The sequence below is a fragment of the Oreochromis aureus genome, linkage group 11, assembly GCF_013358895.1.
Source record: "Oreochromis aureus strain Israel breed Guangdong linkage group 11, ZZ_aureus, whole genome shotgun sequence".
Taxonomy (NCBI): domain Eukaryota; kingdom Metazoa; phylum Chordata; class Actinopteri; order Cichliformes; family Cichlidae; genus Oreochromis; species Oreochromis aureus.
The window spans coordinates 2,020,901-2,034,228 of NC_052952.1; the positions used below are offsets into that span (position 1 = coordinate 2,020,901).

At 44.1% G+C, this 13,328-nt stretch overlaps 1 protein-coding gene across 2 annotated transcripts in view; it reads left to right on the forward strand.

Annotated features, from left to right (window-relative positions):
- Positions 1-7,527, forward strand: part of dyrk1b (dual-specificity tyrosine-(Y)-phosphorylation regulated kinase 1B) — a 59,391-nt gene extending 51,864 nt beyond the window's left edge. For both annotated transcript variants that reach the window (XM_031737468.2, XM_031737467.2), the window contains exons 6-13: positions 117-266; positions 1,028-1,164; positions 1,852-1,998; positions 2,310-2,450; positions 3,937-4,057; positions 4,881-5,063; positions 5,726-5,829; positions 6,742-7,527. In XM_031737468.2, coding sequence (XP_031593328.1) covers positions 117-266; positions 1,028-1,164; positions 1,852-1,998; positions 2,310-2,450; positions 3,937-4,057; positions 4,881-5,063; positions 5,726-5,829; positions 6,742-7,257 — 1,499 coding nt within the window. In that variant the 3' untranslated portion in view covers positions 7,258-7,527. The remainder of the gene's footprint in view (positions 1-116; positions 267-1,027; positions 1,165-1,851; positions 1,999-2,309; positions 2,451-3,936; positions 4,058-4,880; positions 5,064-5,725; positions 5,830-6,741) is intronic.
- Positions 7,528-13,328: the final 5,801 nt, after the last annotated feature.

Here is a 13,328-nt window from a genome sequence, read left to right on the forward strand (position 1 = left end):
CTGAAATGTCTGAAACTCAAAACTGTGGTATTTTTAAACGATTCAGTCGATTAACTTTTCCCCATGTTTCCCATTTGTCTCTTTGTGTGTCTGTCTGTCAATCTGTCTCTGTGCAGTCCACCTGAAGCGTCACTTTATGTTTAGGAACCATCTCTGTTTGGTGTTTGAGTTGTTGAGCTACAACCTGTACGATCTGCTGAGGAACACCAATTTCAGAGGAGTTTCCCTCAACCTCACCAGGAAATTTGCACAGCAGCTCTGTACAGGTGGGTGCATAGAGATGCAAGTAAACCTGGGATGGTACATGCAGCTGCAACACTGTGGCTGAGCGTTTGTACTTGTGATACACAAAAGGTGCTGGAAGGGTGTGTGATAGCCGTAGTCTGTAGTGGTATTAGTTAAGCATAAACAGAGATCGAAAAAACAAAGACTGTGAACGGCTGAACCGATCACTGCGAGCATTTTAAAACTGAGCACACAGCTGGCACAACAAAGTAACAATAACACATTTTAATAAATGGTTGTAATTGTTGTATGGTGGGGCAGCACGGCAGAGCGGTGACTAGCCTCACAAGGAGAACGTCCTCGGTTCGATTCTACTGTGTGGAGTTTGCATGTTTGCGTGGGTTCTCTCCGGGTGCTCCAGCTTCCCCCCACAGTCCAAACACATGCAGTTAGTGGGGTTGGGTTAATTGTGTAACCCTGCAGCCTCTCTCATCCAACGTTCACTCTTTGCATCTTCAGCTCTGCTCTTAAGGGTGGACACAGGGAGTACAGCAATCCCTGCTACTGTTTACATGTTTAGTCATACATGGAATAAAAAGATGTTAAAACAGTTCAGTTATTCATGTGTAGTGAAGGCTTGTCTGAACACATTTACTGATCAAATTGATATGTAAACAGTGGTAATAATTCTAGAAATGTCTGCAGTAAATGCAGGTTTAATGCTGATGATGTGCACTTATTTAGACTATATGTGTATTCGGTTAGTATTGTTGACATACACATGTTGTTGTTTTGTCTACAGCACTATTATTCCTGGCCACTCCGGAGCTGTCAATCATCCACTGCGACCTGAAACCAGAGAATATACTGCTGTGTAACCCCAAGAGATCAGCCATCAAAATAGTCGATTTTGGATCCTCCTGCCAGCTTGGACAGAGAGTGAGCACACTTATTCCAAATATGCCTGTTTAAAAGTTTAGACTATGATCCTTTATAAACGGTGCTCACCTACCGTCTACTAGGATTACGCCCCGTTACTCACAACGTTCAGATTTGGAAAATATACCAAGTAGCATGGCTAGCACGTTGGCAGAACTGTTGGCTCATAATAAGAGGTTTCCTAGTTTTTCCATGTTTTCCTTCTGCTTGTGTGGGTTTCCTCCCACTGCCCAAAGACAGGTTAGGTTAGCTTTAGTGGGAATGGCTAAGAGACACAGCTGGTGGAATAATTGTACAATACTGCATCTTTAATGGGCTTGGAAAACAAAACTGAGTGCACAAGTTTGATCCACACAAGGCTCAAAGGTTTACATACAGGGACAAAAATAAACATAGATTCATTTAAATCTTTAAGAAGTGCTACTCTACACTGTCTTCTTGTTAATCATGAACAACAGTTAGCTTCTTTCTGTATTATTGGAAAAATGTTGAAAAAATAAAAAATCAAGTTACCATGACATCCATGCCTGTTATGACCACAACTCTTGATAATGTGCTTAAAGTGTATAGAATAAAGCAAGGTATGAATGTATGGTCAAATGTGATTGCATTGCATGTTTAGTTAAATAGCTACGTAGTAAAGTCAGGACCTTTTCTTCAGATTGCTAAACTCCACTTCCTTCTTAGATCTATCAGTACATCCAGAGCAGGTTTTACCGCTCTCCCGAGGTTCTGTTGGGAATGCCGTATGACCTGGCTATCGACATGTGGTCTCTGGGATGCATCCTAGTGGAGATGCACACAGGGGAGCCTCTCTTCAGCGGCTCCAATGAGGTAACAGCAACACCAGTGTAAACACATGTCGAGTAGGGTTGGGGTTGAATCGGTAATATCCTTCATCTGTGTTCAGTGTTTTATACTACATCCATTTAGATGTGTTATGAAGATAGCGCAGAGATGTCACATTGTAGACATCATTGTTAGAGTCTGTCTCTTCCAGTCTACTCTTAATTCCTTTGAGATTGTACTGAGAAGCTTTAATTTAAAGACTGCGTGTGTTTGCAACAGCATATTTGTGGTACGCTCTTACTTTGGTCCACATTAAAAATGTGTGTGTGTGTGTGTGTGTGTGTGTGTGTGTGTAGGTTGACCAGATGAATAAAATTGTGGAGGTTCTGGGAGTTCCACCCAGCCACATGCTGGATGCAGCTCCTAAAGCCAGGAAGTATTTTGACAAGCTGTCAGATGGTCTGTGGACAGTGAAGAAGAACAAGGATGTCAAGAAGGTAAAGTTTGCTTCTATTTTGACTTTACATGTGGAAAAAGTCAACTTTAACTTGTGTATTTAGTTCCGTCTCCTTCAGTTTACTTCATTAGGTCTACCTTTCCAAATGTTGACTAATACAGGATATCCCTTCTGCTCTACCTGAGCACTCGAAGCACTTATGCAACTTGCCTCATTCACATGCAAGTCCTTTCTGTCTATCTGCTGTCACACACACATTCATACTGCAGTGGGCTAGTATCTATATCTTAGTATTTATTTGGCATACAGACCGGAGCAGCCAGGAATCAAACCACCAACCTTCCAGTTGGTGGTTTGATTCATAGATGACCTGCTCTACCTGCTGAGCTATGGTCAAGATAACCTGCTGAAGTTCAAGCTGAGCATCAGACTGGGGAAGGAAGGTGACTCTAAACACGCCACGGCTTCTGGTGTGTTTTGTTTCTACCCGAGGATCCACGGGGATGTTCTTGTCTAACCATCAGGTTTACCTGAAAAAGAGAAAATGTGCAGTGAGCAGCAGTTCTGAAAATGGTTTCTTAATGCCAGACATCAGAGGATAATGAGGAAGGCGACAGTAACTATAAATAACACATTCACACCTGTTACGGCGATGGTATAACAGGGGCAGGAGAGTGTTTTTGAGTGCACAACACTTGGAATCATGAAGCAGATGAGCTACAGCAGCAGAACCACACTGACAAAAGAAAATGGAAAATGTTTCATTATCTGATGAACCTCAGTTTGTTCTGTGACATTTGGATGGTCGGGTGTAAACATAACATCACCCTTCCTTGTATCAACAATTTAGGCTGGTGGTAGTTTAATGGGTGCAGAATATTTTCTTGGTACACTTTGTATCCTTTGTATTGATTCAGCACCATAACAACACCACATGGTACCTGAGATTGGTGCTACTGCATGTCCCTCCCTTTATGAGCACATTATAGCCATTTCTGATGATTTGCCTGTCACAAAGCTCAAAGCATCTCAGACTGGGTTCTTGAATGTGACCGTTGTTCACGGTACCCAAAAGGCCTCCACATGGACTAGATCACAAACTAATACAGCACTTCTGAGATGTGGTGTAATTGGAAAATTGCATCATGAATACACAGCCTGTTATGCCAGTATGGATCAGAATCGCTGAGGCATGTTTCCAGCACCTTTTTGAATCTATGCCATTAAAAATTAAGACAAAAACAGAGCCAACCCAGAGCAAAGTGAAAAGCACTGAAAAAGGTGAGGACTCCTTACAGGCTTTCTGTGAAAAAGGATTCATACATTTTATAGACCATCAAGGCCTTTGTTTCCTGGAGTTCAATTTCAGGTTCTAAGTCTAGAGTACTGTGTCTCCAAGACGACAGATTTTGTGAAATGGAGCTAAATGAATGAAGTTTTTTTTAAATTAGAATACGAGTCTCAGTGTGTGACAGAAACTGTTCCTCACTTCATGTTGTTATTGGAACTGTGTTTGTGTTTTCCAGGAGTATAAGCCCCCAGCCACACGTCGTCTACATGAGATTTTGGGTGTTGAGACTGGGGGTCCAGGGGGCCGGCGGGCAGGAGAACCAGGACACGCCCCTTGTGACTACCTGAAGTTTAAAGGTAGGGATTTGCATGATTACTGCAGGACTGAGGATGACACAGGAGAGTATTAATATTCATGTAAACGAGTTCCATGGAGATGGAAATTCTGCTGAACACTTAGGAAATCTATATTTATTCTTAAGCATGGCATATAAAGTAGCAGCATGTAGGCCAGTATGCAGCCGTCAAAGGTGAAGAACTCGGCAGTTTATCCCTGGTTGATCAAAATGGCTGTGGAAATATAAAAAAGTCTCCTTTCTGGTGTGAAAGGAGCCTGAGCTGTTGAGTGAGGTTGAGAGACACCAGAAAGCTATAGCTGGGCTCACCTCAGGGCACAGCTTGCATGCTGGAAGCACTGTCCTGGAGATGGGGCTGGATTCTGTTCCACTCTGCAGTGATCATCAGTAAGAGACAGGGGTCGGTATACTTGTGTCCTCACAGTTTGGTGTGTTGGGTTTTCCCCACTGGACGAAAGGGATGCTTCCCCACACCTTTGGCTCAAGGAGTGGGTCCTGGCTATCATTCTCTCTTATTGCTGAGAGTGTTAAGTGTGAAAGCAAAGCTGTCAGTGTTTGGTTTATGTTCCTCCCCTTGTCTTTGGCCTTAAGCTGTGGGTGTTGACTGAAATTAAATGGTTGTGGATTAAAGCGCTGGAAATGAACCTCCTATCTATGTGGAGTTAGCATGAGGAGCGTGATCACTTGGCAGATATCAAGTGAGGGTGAGGGACACAAAAAACACCACGAGGGTTGGCACTACAATTGTAGCTGGCTCCTTAGTTCTCTGTGGGTGCCAAAATGTCATCATCACCATCATTATGTCAATGTTTGTCCTCTTCCAGACCTGATCCTGCGCATGCTGGACTACGACCCTAAAAGCCGTATCACGCCATTCTATGCCCTGCAGCACAATTTCTTCAAGAAAACAACAGATGAAGGAACCAATACTAGTTCATCTACATCCACCTCTCCTGCCATGGACCACTCTCATTCTGCCTCCACTACTAGCTCTGTTTCTAGCTCTGGTAATGTAGACTCTTCTCTTTCTGTTAGGGCTTAGAAAGGTCTTAGATAAAGTAGACAGGGACAGGAGTGTAGTGAAACAGCTGAGAGGTGAAGTCAGTGCTTAAACTTCTGCCTGACCAATGAGGATGCTGTTTCCTGGGCATGTGTGTGAGATGCTTATTGCAAATTAGTGCTTCATAATCCAGATTTGATGTGACCAAGTGATACTCTGTGGAGGGTCTATATACTTAAACACTGCAGCATGGTCGCCCTCACTGTCCCCGTCAGCCCATTACTTTATTTCTCAGTCAGATTTTCATAATTTTCATAATGAACTGACGAGACAGGTGAGTTCATTCTTGGTGACAGGAAAAAGCAGACAAATGCACATTTAGTCTTCTTCAGGGTCGGGCAAACACGCTATGAGTCAGAACTGAATTCCAGGCCTGGGTGGCAAACGCCCAGCGTTCGTGGCGGGGTACAAACCCGACAGAGGCGCTGGACCTTCTAACCACCCTACTGAAGCCACGCCCTTCCTCTTCTTCTTTTTTAAAATTTTGATTTTTTTTCTTTTAGTTCACACAAAATGAATACATCGTGGCTTGTTTTAGCTAAAAATATAAATCCATAAAGTAAAGCTCTGCACAAGTGTGAGTTTAATGTTGGTGTCAATTATTTCCAGGTGGCTCCAGTGGTTCTTCCAATGACAACCGCAACTACCGCTACAGTAATCGTTACTACAACTCTGCTGTTACACATTCAGACTATGAGATGACCAGCCCTCAGGTACCACTGTCAGTGTTTGCATACACAATAACAGAGACAATATGAGGACCTTTGTCATTGCATCAGACACTCTCTGCTGCAGGAATGTTTATTCCGGCTCAGATTACTTTATCAGCTTCATTCCTGTTGGCAGTGATGAAATATTTTGGCCACACTAGTTTTTTCTGACCATAATCTTTTTTGAGTAGTTTTATTTTCAAAATCTGCGTATTGATTTTAAAAATTGTGAAAGACAACAGTACAAGCATAGCAAACTCTTCACTTCCATCCATGAAAGTCAGTATTCATCATGATATAGATGATATAGATTAAACGCTCGTCCTCCGGCCTGTTTCTACTAAAGGAGTTTTCTGTGACCTGGAACTGAACCTGGTCTTATTGAACCTTTTGATGTTTTCATCCCAATCTCTTACTGGTGTTCCCATAATATTCATCCGATAAGCCTCTTTTCCAGTAGCACCATTTGACTTCTCTACTCAACTCTACTCTTGGTTTCAATTGTTTTCATTACAGTTAAGCACCACCTGAGTGTGGGTGGGGTTGTTATAGCAAGGCGACCTGAAAGTCCTGTGATCTCATTTGTATGTAAAACAGTCGACTTTGGCTCGCTCTGTCTGGATGCTGTCGTCAGCCACCGGGCACAAAAACGTCTGCGCCTCATCGTCGGAGCACACGGTGTTTGTGGTTTGTGTGTCCTGGCCAATCAGTGGCATTTAGTCTCTTCACGTCACACTTTCATCTCTACACGGCTCGATGGGAACCCTGGCCGAGTAGGTGCTTGAAAAAAGTATCTGGTACCGGGTACTCCCACAAAAACAGAGTTGAGTCGGTGCTTGTGGAAAAGAGACGGTGCTGTCACTGGTCCCATTATAATCCCAACCACTGACCATGTCTCTCCTCTTTTCTACCTAGGCTCCCTCACAGCAGCAGATGAGAATGTGGCCAGGCAGTGATGGCGGAGGTGGAGGTCAGGATCCAGGATACACCCAGTTGCTGCTCCATAAGCCAGCTGCCTCCCAACAACACCAGCGCCACTTCTTGGACCCGCCCCACCACCCACACCCAACTTACTCCCACCATGGGAATGGTGGCCGTGGCCTGAGGCAGGGTGGACAGACAGGCATCGGCGGAGGTGGGGGCCCACAGGGATCCTCGCCCCAGATGAGTGACAGCATGGATGTGAGTGTATCCCTGGGGCTGCACCACCTGGGGGCGGTGTCTTCCATGGAGGCCTCTCAGTTTGGCTCTGCATCTCTGCCCCTCGCTCTGCCAATCGGACTGTCTGCCTTCCGGACTCGGACGGCTCCCACCGCCCCAGGGCCACAAGCCCAGCCCCCTGAAGACTACTACCCTGCCTCCAACAACAATAACCCCACTGGGGGAGGCAGAGGGAGGCCGGACTCAGACGAGGGGCCAGCCAACTCTTGATAAAACCTGAACCATGCCCTAAAGCCATACAATTTTAACTACAACTACTACAACTACACACATACAGCCAGAGTTCAGAGACAAAGAGGTGAACTTTGTGCTGAAGGAGACTTTGTACTGCATGAGAGGAGGAGGAAGAAGGAGGAGGATGCTGGGAAAACTCCTTTTTCCTGTTTTAGTTTGTCTTTGTCGCGCCTGTAACTGGAAAGGAATGATTGTGACGAGTTTGTTTTTATTAATTTTAGTGTTGATTAATATCATTTGATTTTTCTCGGGTTTGAGGAGTTGTGTGTTCTGTGTGGTTGTTGTTTGAGTCTGGAGAGGAGGAGGAGGAGGATGAAGGGGAAAGAGAGAGAAGTTCTGTTTTTCCATTTTATTCCATACAGTAGCTGTAAGCTGAAGGAGGGCTCATGCTCACATTAGTCTGTTCATGTGTGCACACGTGCGTGCGTGCATGTGTGTTTGTAAGATGTGAGATCAGATTTGTAGCAGGCCCCCCTCGCTCTCACGCTGATCTGGGACGGACGGTGTCTATTGATCAGTCTGACATGTTGAATTCAGGTCACAGTTGATGTAGGTAGGTATAGGTGTAAATGCAGGCAGGATTATGTGTATATATATATATATATATATATATATATATGTATATGTGTGTACAGCTACACGAAGAACACAGAGCTGATTTGAAAGGTTGTGATTCAGGACTGGCGGATTCTCTCTCGTTTTTTCTTTGCATTCGTGTTCTTCCTCTGATGTTCTCTTGGTGGCAACAGCACGGACAGCGAGAGGGAGACGGAGGGAGAAGGTGGTCACGGGACACTGATGCCTTGCTGACACTCACAGGGATCTCCTCCTCCTCCTTCTCCGCCTCACGCTCTCCCTGCTTTCCTCTTCCTCTCCTTCTCCTGTTGTGTTTCTCCTCCAGACAGCTCCTCCTCTCTGTGCTGCTAATCACCATGACAACTGGTCCGGATTGCTGCTAAAGATCCAACACAGATCAATAAAAAAATAAAAAGAAATAGAAACAGAAATTTAAAAAAAACTTTTTAACCCTTCTGCTTAAGAGAAAAGGATAAAGTAAGAACCACTGCATCTCAATGTATTTATTACTATTTAACAAGAAAAAAACAAACTGAAAGTAACCCTTTTTTCTGCTCTTCTTTGTTTGGTTGCCTTCTTTCTGCAGGTGAGCTCTGATTGGCTATTGTAACAGTGACAGTAACTGGTGACATGGGAATGCCACTGGTTGTGGGGCTGGGTGGAGGGTAAGGGTTGGGGCAAAATAAAGTTGGATATATAATAAGAATAAAGAGTATACTTTTGCACACCAAAGTCAAACAAACACCAGCTTTCTGCTTTTCTTCCTCCTGATCTGATCATCACGCCCTGTCAGGTTGAATGCTGCACTTTTCATTTTCCATCCTTGCATTACTCCTCGTACAGCCGCCGCACTTTATAAAGAGGTGTGGATATCCACTGAATTAATGAAACATGGAAAATGTCATCATAACTATTACACATAAAACATTCAGGCTACAATAAGGGTTTTGTCTTAATTAAAGGACAAATGATGAAGTAGACCAGAAACATGTGAAAATGAGCTATGGTACACTTGTAGTTGTTAGCTCAGTGCTAATACTACCACAAACTAAACAGGAGAAAGGAACTGGGCATCAGGAGACTTCCTACAGTATGTCAACCATTGCCTGGTCACTGTCCTTACAAAGGTGAGTTGTGTGTTGTTCTTTGACCTTGTTAAATTGTAGCTATGCACTGGCTCTGATGTCTGCAGCATCCTGCACTTATGAAGGTCATTGCCAGAGAAATTGGATGTACAGTATGTCTGCTCTGCAAGTAATGGATCTGCTGTGATGGCCTGATGGGCAGAAGCAGCCACACTTCTGAGTAAAAAGCTCAACCCTAACCCGACTCATTCATACGTTAGAACTTGGGAACAAAGATTCTGTAGATCACGCTGCCGGGCTGAGTGATTTCCTCAAGACTGCTGCTGACTTTAAATCTCACAGACTTGCCTCCTTCCTGATTGGAGATTTTCAGCTGTGAGTAAAAGAGAGCCAACATTCTGCAGAAAAAGTTCATCATCAAAGCAGACGCTTTTCCAAGTCTGATATTTAGGAATCTACTGGAAGTTTTTTTTTTTTCTTTAATTGACAGTTCTTCAAAAGTACTGTCAATTTAAAAAATTTTCCCCCTATGAGTAGAAGATTGAGGGAACAGTTCACCCAGCCAGGCCTTAGCCCATGGGGCCTGGCTTGGCACAGCCCGAAAAAGGGACATGGGTCCACCACAGGGAAGAGGCGCCGTAGGGGTTGGGTGCAATGTGTGTTGGGCAGCGGGCAGGAGTGGTGACCCTGACCAGGAGCGGCCTGATCCCCAGCTAACGAGACAAGTGATTGGGACATGGAATGTCACCTCTCTGGTGGGGAAGGAGCTTGACTTAGTGCATGAGGTTGAGAGGTGCTAGCTGGATATAGTCAGGCTCACTTCAACACATGGCTTGGGCTCTGGAACTAGTTTCCTGGAGAGGGGCTGGACTCTTAGTCTGGAGTTGCCCTTAGTGAGAGGTGACGGGCTGGGGTGGGTATCTTAGTATACCCTTGGCTTGCTGCCTGTAGATTGGGGTTTCTCCCGGTGGACAAGAGGGTTTGCTCCCTGCACCTTCAGGTCAGGGAATGGGTCCTGATTGTCGTCTGCGCTTACAGGTCCCTCGGATTGTCCTGTAGGAGGTGCTTCGGGAGTATGAGGTGTCTGGCCCATTGCTACAGGCCATTCGATTCTTATACAACCATTGAAAGAGCTTGGTCCTCATGCCTGGCAATAAGTCGGACTTGTTTCTGGTGGGTGTTGGACTCTACCAGGGCTGCCCTTTGCCACCGATTCTGTTCCCCTCTACACTTGCACTAGAACGGTTTGCAGCCAAGTGGGAAACAGTGGGAATGAGAATCAGCATTTCCAAATCTGAGGCCATGGGTGGAGCGCCCACTGTGGATCAGGGACGACATCCTGCCCCAAGTGGAGAAGTTTAAGTATCTCGGGGTCTAGTTCATGAGTGATGTGAGAAGGGAGCGAGAGATCAACTGGCAGGACGCTGTTGTCGTGGTGACAAGAGAGCTGAATGTAAAAGCAAAGCTCTAAATTTACCTGTGGATCTACATTCCTCCCTCACCTGCTGTCACGAGCTTTGGGTAGTAAACAAAAGAATGAGATTGTGTATACAAGCGGCAGAAGTGAGCTTCCTTCCTGGCTGACCCTCTTCGATTAGAGATAGGTTGAGGAGTTCGGCCATCCAGGAAAGGCTCAGAGTAGAGCTGCTGCTCCTCCACATCAAAAGGAGCCAAAGGAGGTGGTTTGGGTAGCTGACAAGGATGCCTCCTGGGTGCCTCCTGGACGAGTGTTCCGGGCATGTCCCACTGGGAGGAGGCCCCGGGGCAGACCCAGGACACGCTGGAGGGATTATATCTCTTAGCTGACCTGGGAACATCTTGGTGATCCCCGGACAAGCTGGAGGAGGTGGCTGGGGGTCTGAGCTTCTCTGCTTAGGCTGCTGCCCCTGCAACCCGGCCCCAGATAAGCATAAAAAGATGGATGGATGGACTGACAGTACTTTGTGCTGTTGAAATTTGAGATATCGAAGTTAAAAGACACAGCTGGCCAAAAGGCATTAAGTGGAAGAGAAGTTAAACTTTAGCATGTTAAAATGTTTGTATTATATTTGATTGGATTGCCAATGTTGGAAGAGGCAAACAGGAGGCTGATAATATCGTGCATATTAATTTATTTAAAAAATTACACTATTCTTAAAAAAATGTGACTATATTTTTATTCAGAAGTTCATAATTATTCTAAAGACATCACATTGACAGGAGTACAGTGATAAATAACAGCCTTCGGGGTGTATATGACCACTCTGGTTCAACTGTTTTTGTTGGGAAACATCACCCATCTGGTTTTACAGTAAATCAAACTTTGGTTAGAATAAAAATTTGTTTAGACAAAGTCTTTGAACTAAATCTTGCCACTGACAGCCATTTTGAAATGCACAAGTACTCTTATTTGGGTAGTTATTTTTAATCAAAATTTACTTTCAGTAGTTCCCTGAATATAAATGGGCTCATACTTGTGTGGTGCTTTCAGCACTTTCTTCCTTCAAGCTGCGTTCACACAAACACTCATACCAGCACTTTGTAGCTAACATTCAAACAAACAAAATGGAGATTATACCCTTTATATACTACAACTGTCAGATGATTGGTTTAAAAGAATCACATGTCAACCTATGCTTTTAAGATGATGGTTAACAATAATAACAACAGTTTTAAACCTTAAAACAGGGTGGTGTGATTACAATGGAGGTTACAAGTTTTGCCATAAACATTCTGTCTTTTTGTGTAAGTTTTAAAAGCTTGTTCACAAAAAACAGGGTAAAAATGATCATTGAGTCCAGCAGGTGACGAATGCTGAAATCCAACACATCTGTCAACACACAGCACATTGGAGTTACCGGCGCCCTGTCCTACAGGAGTGGGTGCAGGGATCACGGGCAGTCAAAAGCTACTTGGTGAGCCAATAAACAACTGCTGAAACATTCTTGGGAACACAGAATGTCAGCTTTCTGATTGGAAGGTATCTGAACTGCCATTTGAGATTGAGAGATATTGGCTTTATATCCACGTGCACCTCAAAGCAGAGTTTGGGTTCTGGAATCCAGTCTCCTGGAGAGGGAAGGAATTCTGCTGTACTTGGGAGTTCCTCTCAGTGAATATGTGCTGTGGTGAGTATCCAATGTTCCCTCTAAGCTGCGCACGTGCGCAATTGCGCACTGCTGGCACGGTCTCTGCGCACAGAAAATCTGCGTTGCGCACAAAAAAATCTAACCTGAATTGAAATTAAAACTTTAACAATTCTGTTTTGCAGTGTTAGTCAGTGAGTGACTGGCTGCTCCTGTATGGGATTAGAACGATGCCACCTTATCCTGTAGTCCAGCCAATAATGCGATTCACATTCGTATATACGCAGCCAATCAGCGTCGCTGACAGGCTATGACAGCGTCCTTATGTGCCGACACCGGTGTTTTAGCTAGCAAAGCGGCGTGGCTGATGTGCAGTGAAGCCACGTTAGTGACAACGTGTCCAACCATTGGAGATGTGAGCAGGACAGACGGAACAACTGACGGAAAAAGTGTGGACTTTATACCAGTTTTTAAATTGTGTTGATCGCCACGTAAAACCAGAGTTATGATGAAAATATCTGCAATGTTTGGTTTTCTTCCTGAATACTGTCGTTGTTTATATTTACTGCGGAAGAAACGGTAAAAACGGCGTTTTATAAGGAAAACGCTCGAAAGCCTGTGAGCAAAATAAAACCAAAAACCCCCACCCTTTCCTATTGGTGAAAAAAGTACCGTGTCGACCAATCAAAAATGATATGGCAACGTGGCATCTAGTTGTTAAGAAACGGGGAAGTTTTAGGAGTGACGGCGGTGTTCTGAGATGTGAGAGATTTGAGACGTTTAGCGCAAAGTCTTGTGTAGTTAGTGTGTAGTTAGTGTAGTTAGTGTAGTTAGTGTAGTGTAGTCAATAGTTTTGTTGTGTGTGTCAGAACAATGAGGCGGCTGCTGAGTGTTACAGGTGTTACAGCAGTGATACATCTCCTGTTGTCAGGCCTGCAGGTATCAGGCTGTTGTTCTCCTTTATCTCATAGTGGACAGAAATTATTTTTGCAGTGGCACAAATAATTTGTGTGGCATCAGATTTGATGCAGAACAGCTGATTGTTCTGTAAATAGTTTGAAATGTTTATTTAAAAACGCCTTGGCTGCATAAAAAAATAAATAGCTGCAAAAAACGTTGTTGTTTGCCAAACTGAGTTACTTTTTTGAAGAATTAACTATATAATTAATTGCCCAACATTGGTCATTATATACTGTATTTGGCAGACAGAGAGTTACAGACTCATAATACAAGTCAGAGCTTTATGAAAAAAAAGAAAAGAAAGAAAGTTTTGTTTTCAAAATTGGAGTTCAAGTTATTTTTACTTCCAATAGTGTTAACA